This window comes from Marmota monax, unplaced genomic scaffold, assembly GCF_021218885.2.
Source record: "Marmota monax isolate L192 unplaced genomic scaffold, Marmota_monax_Labrador192_F-V1.1 WCK01_AAM20220418_F8-fsc00021, whole genome shotgun sequence".
In the NCBI taxonomy this organism is placed as follows: domain Eukaryota; kingdom Metazoa; phylum Chordata; class Mammalia; order Rodentia; family Sciuridae; genus Marmota; species Marmota monax.
Window position 1 is genome coordinate 946,786 of NW_026695228.1, and position 7,409 is coordinate 954,194.

General features: G+C 38.6%; 1 protein-coding gene across 1 annotated transcript; it reads left to right on the top strand.

Annotated features, from left to right (window-relative positions):
* The first annotated feature begins 1,051 nt into the window (after positions 1 to 1,051).
* Oxsm (3-oxoacyl-ACP synthase, mitochondrial) lies at positions 1,052 to 7,191 on the top strand. The gene is made up of 3 exons (XM_046437383.2): positions 1,052 to 1,186; positions 1,986 to 2,984; positions 4,808 to 7,191. Exons 2-3 carry the CDS (start codon positions 2,017 to 2,019, stop codon positions 5,208 to 5,210), a joined length of 1,371 nt encoding a protein of 456 aa, XP_046293339.1. The 5' UTR covers positions 1,052 to 1,186; positions 1,986 to 2,016; the 3' UTR covers positions 5,211 to 7,191.
* Positions 7,192 to 7,409: the final 218 nt, after the last annotated feature.

A 7,409-nucleotide genomic window follows, 5' to 3' on the forward strand; every position in this document is an offset into this window, starting at 1 on the left:
TCAGAAACACATTCTATGGTCAGCTCTGTATCAAAAGATCAACAATAAAACATCTGAAACAGCAAATATCAATAAAGGTAAATAAATATCACCTTGCTCACTTTTTATATTTTCAGGTCTGAGCAAATAGTTTATAAATTTTTCCAACACTTAGAAATAAATGTCTCTATTCATCTCTATTCTTGTTTCCATTTCTGTCAGACATTGGATGTGGTATTGTGAGCATCGCCTAGTTAGGGAAACAATTATTAGAAAAGCATTATTTGTTTACTGTAAAAAACAGCCAGGGCTCAGTGGCAGCGCCCGTAATCCGAGCGGCACAGAGGAGGTTGAGCAGGAGGAGGTGGTCAAAGCCAGCCTCAGCAAAAGTGCGGGCACTAAGCAACTCAGTGAGACCCTGTCGCTAAATAAAATACAAAATAGGGCTGGAGATGTGGCTCAGTGGCTGAGTGCCCCTGAGTTCATTCCCGGGAACCAAAAAAAAAAAAAAAAAGTAGAAAGTCTTAAGAAAAAATAAGGAAAACAACATAATCATTGTACATCCTTGCAGACCTTTAAAAACTATTTTTTAAAAACGGATATGCTGCATACTGTTCTGTAACTCGCATTTAACAGTTTCAACATCTTTGCACATTAATATTCACCTATAGAATTATTTTTAATGGCTTCATAGCATTTGAATGTGCTACAAATTGCACAACTAATTTTCTGATGTTGGCATTTTGGTTAGTCTACTTTTCTGTTACAAATAACTTGGAGCCTATAATAATTTCCTTTCTTAGGATTTTCAGTGATAATGCCCTTTAGGATTTTCAGTGATAACTGAAAATCCTAATCAGTTGTCTACAACATGAGACTAGAAGGGCATTATCATTGAAAATAAAACAACGTTTCTTTGTGAAGGGCAAAAACGCTATCTTTCGCGTTATTTGCAGGTCTTTGGCGATCGGCGTATCCCAGAGGTTCGTGACAGAGTCTTTCCACGCACGCGTTCAAGGGCCCAGCCACCTCGGACCGCCCGGTATCATACAAGGTGACGCGGCGCAAGGTCAACGGACTGAGCGCGCTCCGACGTGACGCACGTGAGCGAGCGCGTACGTATGTACGCGCGTGTACGCGTGCGCATGCTCACGCGAGAGTCAGCGCGGCGGAAGGGCCGTGCGGTCGTCGAAAGCCCTTTAAACAGGTATCAACTGCTTGTTACCCGTGGGTTTCAGTGCCTTCATCCCCAAATCGTGTCGGGGTTGAATTTCCACAGGGAAGTCCGAGGACCCGCGGCTTAATTTCTTTTCGTGCAGCTATGCTTTCTTCATAGTGTTTGAGAGGCACTGCAGGGAATGGCCACGCTTCTTTAACCCCCGCCCCTGGCCTTCGTAGTTCTTCGGAAGTGATTGGCTGATCCTATTTTCCTCTTGCAGAGGAGAGGTTTAGAAAGGTGGAGGGACTTGTCCGTCCTCCTGGCATAAGCCTAGCGGTAAAGTGGATTCTCAACCTGAGTGCCTAGATGCTCAATCTAGGACTCCTGGTTCTGGGTGGCCTTTCGAAACTCTTTTTATCCCTAGGTATTGAGGATTGATAAAGCCCATTTACCCGCCTCCAAGGGCTCTGAAATGTGTTTTTGTTCCCTTTAAGCCAGAAATACTATTTAGAGTCCGTTTTTAGCAGTCCTGAACAAAACGCTTTCTGCAGCCCGTATCAGTCTAGGAGTGGCTTCACATTTTTCATTGTACATTCTATTTTATTAAAAAAAATAAATCCTTAATTCGTTTGTCTTCGAATGTCTGAAGGTGCTTACAATCTAAAGCACTGCAGTACTCAAGGGAATTAAGTCCAAGCTGATGAATAGATTAAAATGATGTTACATTATTTTCTCTGCTTATTAGAAGCTTATATCAAGCATTCAAAAAAACCAAACTTCTGCATTATTAAACTCTTCAGCTCTTTAAACAATGAATACTTCCTGACTGTATTGTGGTCTGTTACAGGAATGTGTTTCTGATCATCTGAATCTCAACCATGTTGTCAAACTCCTTACATTTCCTAAAAATTACAAGCAGTCGTTTTCTATCTTCAAGATTATGCCATCAATTAATAAATGAAAAGAGGTTTTTTGGAACTGTGCCAACATCCAGAAGAGTTGTCATTACAGGAATTGGTTTAGTGACTCCCCTTGGTGTTGGAACTCAATTGGTATGGGAGCGTCTTCTCCGAGGAGAAAGTGGAATTGTTTCACTGCTTGGTGAAGAATATAAGAGTATTCCTTGTAGTGTTGCTGCTTATGTGCCAAGAGGTTTTGATGAAGGTCAGTTTAATGAACAAAACTTTGTGTCCAAATCAGATATTAAGTCCATGTCTTCTCCCACTATCATGGCCATTGGGGCAGCAGAGTTAGCCATGAAAGATTCTGGCTGGCATCCTCAGTCAGAAGCTGATCAAGTGGCTACTGGTGTTGCAATTGGCATGGGAATGGTTCCTCTGGAAGTTGTTTCTGAAACTGCTTTGATGTTTCAGACAAAAGGTTATAATAAAGTCAGCCCATTCTTTGTCCCTAGGATTCTGATTAATATGGCAGCAGGCCAGGTCAGCATTCGACATAATCTCAAGGGCCCCAATCATGCAGTATCAACAGCCTGTACCACAGGAGCTCATGCTGTGGGAGACTCTTTTAGATTTATAGCCCACGGTGATGCTGATGTGATGGTGGCTGGAGGTACAGATTCTTGTATTAGTCCTTTATCTCTTGCTGGGTTTTCCAGAGCCCGGGCTCTGAGCACAAACTCAGATCCTAAGTTAGCATGTCGACCATTTCATCCAAAGAGAGATGGTTTCGTAATGGGAGAAGGTGCAGCTGTGCTGGTGCTGGAAGAATATGAGCATGCTGTTCAAAGAAGGGCCCGGATCTATGCAGAAGTTTTGGGCTATGGACTCTCAGGTGATGCTGGTCACATAACTGCCCCTGATCCTGAAGGAGAAGGTGCATTAAGGTAAAGACCCAGTGTTCAAAATAATTTTTTCACATAAGACACTTTATTATAGTCTCAAATTAGAGAAAATTATATCTGGTCTTGATGCACAGTATCTTCATTGTTTTTCTATTCTGGACTTAAAAGTATTTTGAATTCTTTACTTGAAGTATTGGAAGTCATGATTGAATCTCCTTACATAAATTGGATTTTAGTCAATGAAGTTGTGAAGATCCTGTGTATTTTGCCAGTTTTCCATGCCTCAGTTTGTGCTTAATAACTATCAGTATGCTCTCTCCTATAATCCTTTGTTCTTCCATTAGACTAGGACAGTAACATGAACCCTTCTAGATATATCGGATTGCTTTAGGTTGAGTTCTGTTCTTTTCAGGTCAGTGCTTCTCAGCCTTTTTATCACTCAGGAATCTTACTAAAATGCTGATTCGGACTCAGCAGATCTAGGTAGCACTTTAGATTCTTTATTTTAAACTAACTCCTGGATTGCAGTGATGCTACTGGCCTAAAGGCCACATTTTGAAAATTGAGTTAATTGTGGAAGAGAGTAAGTAATGAATTAAGGTTTTAAAAAGTCTTTGATAATGAATTAGCTAATAGTTTAGCTTTTTTCAATCATAAGTTTTACGCAGTTAAATTAGCTAGGATTTAGCAAACTTTTTCTGTGAAGGGACAAATAATAGATATTTTTGGTATTGTAGGCCATAGAGTTTCTTTTGTAACTGTTTGTGAAAGCATCCTCAGACAGTAGTACCTAAGTGAATGGGTGTGAATGTGTTCTAATGAAAGCACGATTTTTACAAAAGGAGGTATCGGAACAGAGCCATAGTTTACTGACCGCTATATAGTTTTCTGTAGGAGAATTCTTTTAGCACACTTAAAATTATACCCTGAACTGTCTGTTAATAAATAGAAATTGCAGCTCAGAGATCAGGAACTAAAAAAAGTGTTGACATCCAGAAGATTTTAAAAGGTTCTTTCAGAGAATTTTAAAAAAAATTTTTAGATTTACTTTTTGGCTTCACAATTATTTATTTAGGATTCTTATATCCTAAATAAAGAGGATTTTGAGAGTTTATTCAAAGCACTGAAATAGTAGTAGATATGCTAAGTTTTATATTTAAATGTGAAAAAAAATTAAAAATTTTATTGTTCAATTTTTTTTTTGGCAGTGCTGGACATCAAACTAGGGCCTTGCACATGCTAGGCAATTGCTCTGCCATTGAGCTACATCCCCAGTTCTAAAACATAATTTTAAATCTTTCTCCATATTTTAAATCTCCACCTTGCCCTTCCCATAAAAAAATTTCTAATAATTGTTTTAGCGTTGCATCAACATGTTTTTTTCCTGAGGAAAAATGCCAGTTCAAATACATGGAATTATATTTTATTTGTGATTGTACAGTCTATGAGTTAGTGTGTTTAATGCGTGGTGATGAAAGAATCTTAAGGTGCTTGTGTGACTCGTTATTCCCAAAGAGATGGCATTCTAACTTACATGATAATGAAAGGTGGTGTTCATCCAGTGTACTCTGATACTTACATTTCTTTCACATAAACCATTCAGGTAAACAGTCTGTCAGCAAGTGCAGTGACATACACCTGTAATTCCAATGACTTGGAAGGCTGAGGCAGGAGGTTTGCAAGTTCAAGGCCAGCCTCAGCAAGGTAGCAAGACCCTGTCTCAAAATAAAAAATAAAAAGGGCTAAGAATGTACAGTTCAGTGGTAGAATATCCTTGGTTCAATCACCAGTACCAGAAAAATAAAACAATAACAAACTATTAAAATTAACTTAGTTTTGATAAGTTTAATTTCCTTTCTTATTAGATGTATGACTGCTGCTATAAAAGATGCAGGGGTTCAACCTGAAGACATATCCTATGTCAATGCACATGCTACTTCCACACCATTGGGAGATGCTGCTGAAAACAAAGCCATCAAACATCTCTTTAAAGACCATGCATATGCCCTTGCAGTTTCCTCAACGAAGGGAGCCACAGGACATCTTCTGGGAGCTGCAGGGGCAGTTGAGGCAGCTTTTACTGCATTAGCTTGTTATTATCGAAAACTACCACCTACTTTAAATCTGGATTGCACAGAACCAGAATTTGATCTGAATTATGTTCCGCTAAAGGCACAGGAATGGAAAACTGATAAACGATGTATTGGACTCACCAATTCTTTCGGTTTTGGGGGTACTAATGCAACACTTTGTATTGCTGGTATATAGTAATTTAATTAAACAGTATTTTTTAAAATGTGGAAATAATATATCCATGCATATGTTTCTATATCAAAATCCAGATACCCTTTATCTCTGTTAGGGTTGCTTAACCTTAACTATTGATATTTGGTGTAGGATAGTTCTTTATTGGGGAAAAAGGACCTGTCCTGTGCATTGTATGATGTTTTACAGCTTCCTGGTCTCTTCCTAGTAAATTACAGTAGCAAATCCTTCCCTAATTTGACAACCAGAAATCTCTAAACATTGCCAGATGTTTTCTGGGGACAAAATAACCCACATCTGAAAACTGCTGATCCATAATTTCCTAATACTCTAGTTCAAACAGCTTTCTGACATTTCATCTTCTGTTCCTTTCAGAGACATTTAAAGAAGAGCTACTTTATACTAGGCAGGGTTGCTGCATGGTACAACTCCAGGTGCACCATCCACATATAGTATATTGAAAGGAATACCAGTATATATCTGGAAGTATGCATCATTGATCAACATTCTTTTGAGTATAGCTCAATCTATTTACCTTTTGCCTATGTAGGTCTGTTCATATCATCCACACTTAATTCAGTAAATTAGTGGAATTTCCCTAAACTCCTAAGCTATCAATTCTCTAAAAGAAGAAAGTGAAATTGGTTTGATATTTCGTATTCTTTTTGTATTTAATCTGGTACCCAGTGATTAATGGAGATAAGGATATTTGGAGTAGAAATTGTTAGTGACTTAGACAGTATCCCCTCAGCCCATCTTTAACCTCATTGTAGCTGTAATAGTATCCTGGGTTCTCCCAGCTTCCTGCCGCAAGTGCTGGTAGTCCCTTTTTTGCCTTGGGGATTTCTGTAAAGCCAAAGGATCAGGATCTCGTTCATCCCCAGAAGACTGGGGTACAAGTACCCCAGAGACAACACTCAACCAATGAAGGATGACAATTGGTGGGTAAGTGCTTCAGTCTCCTTTCTGAGGGATAGCTATGTTTCTCTACAGTTCCTCAGAGGGGTCCCCAATGAAATGGGGGCCCACAGCATTAACCAACCCAGTAACACTGGTATTTTTCCTCCTAATGCCTTATCCCTGATTTATAATACTATTCCTATGAGTCATCTTCCAAACAAACCACGTTTTCTCAGGCTCTGCTTTCTGAGTAACTCAAAATTAAGGACATTTTTGTTGTAATGGGAATTTATATATCAACAGAATTGAGTGGAAAGAGGATAAAGGGAATATGTGTATTTCTGCTGGCTATATTTCCTACCCACTGACTGTGACTACAGTACTTTATTCCAATATACCTAGCATTCCATTTATGTACTCATAACTATAATCATTTTTAATACATGATAAAATTTATTTGAGATTTACTAGATGCTAGCATAGACTGATGTTTTACTGGTCACCAGTGATAAAGGAATGGGTCAGGAAGCTGTGTACATATGTGGGTAAAGGTTTCAGGTTAAAGGGGAAGATGCAGAAGGAAAGATGTTCCAGCTAACAGAAATTCAGTGTGGAATGGTCTAGAAGTTAGAACATTTGTTCTGAACATAAATATACTCTGAGATTGGGGGATTAAGAGATAATCCTAGAGGATCTCGTATAGGTCAGGTCACACAGAACCTTACAAATTTTAAGGCAGTAAGAATCCTGTAACTAGTTTTGTGGTTCTGTTTCTGTGACTGAACCCTGACTGATAAATGTGAAGAAGAATGGGGAATATTGGGAGTAACACAATCACCTTTTGTTTAAGAGACATCACTTTGACTATGCAGTGAAGAACAGACTGCGGGGGAAGCATGTTTCCCATAGGAGAATAGAGTCAGAAGGGTTTTGCGAAATCTAGGTAAGGAAAGATGGTGGTCTGGATGAAACAGGATATTTTGACCCAAGTTTCTTCCAAAGTTGAAAATCTCGTCTGTGTTGTTAAATCAATTTTATTATGGCATCATTTGTATACAATAAAATACACTCATTTTTAAATGTATAGTTCAGTGATTGATTTTTGAGAACTATACGCCTACACATTTAACTATCACTTCAGTGAAAATAAAGAACGTTTTCATCACCCCAAAATACTTGTGTCCCTTTTCAGTTAGTGTCTCCCTAATGGTACATCATCTCTGAAGAACATTCTGTCTAAAATTTACCTTTTCTCGAATTTCATGTAAAGGGAGATATACAAAAATTAATCTTGCATCTAGC

What these genes read in the sequence shown, in the direction of transcription:
- Oxsm (XM_046437383.2), top strand. Translation starts at nt 2,017, where the DNA reads ATGTTGTCAAACTCCTTACATTTCCTAAAAATTACAAGCAGTCGTTTT. An exon ending in GAAGGAGAAGGTGCATTAAG is followed by an intron (nt 2,985 to 4,807) that starts GTAAAGACCCAG and finishes CTTTCTTATTAG; the next exon opens with ATGTATGACTGCTGCTATAA.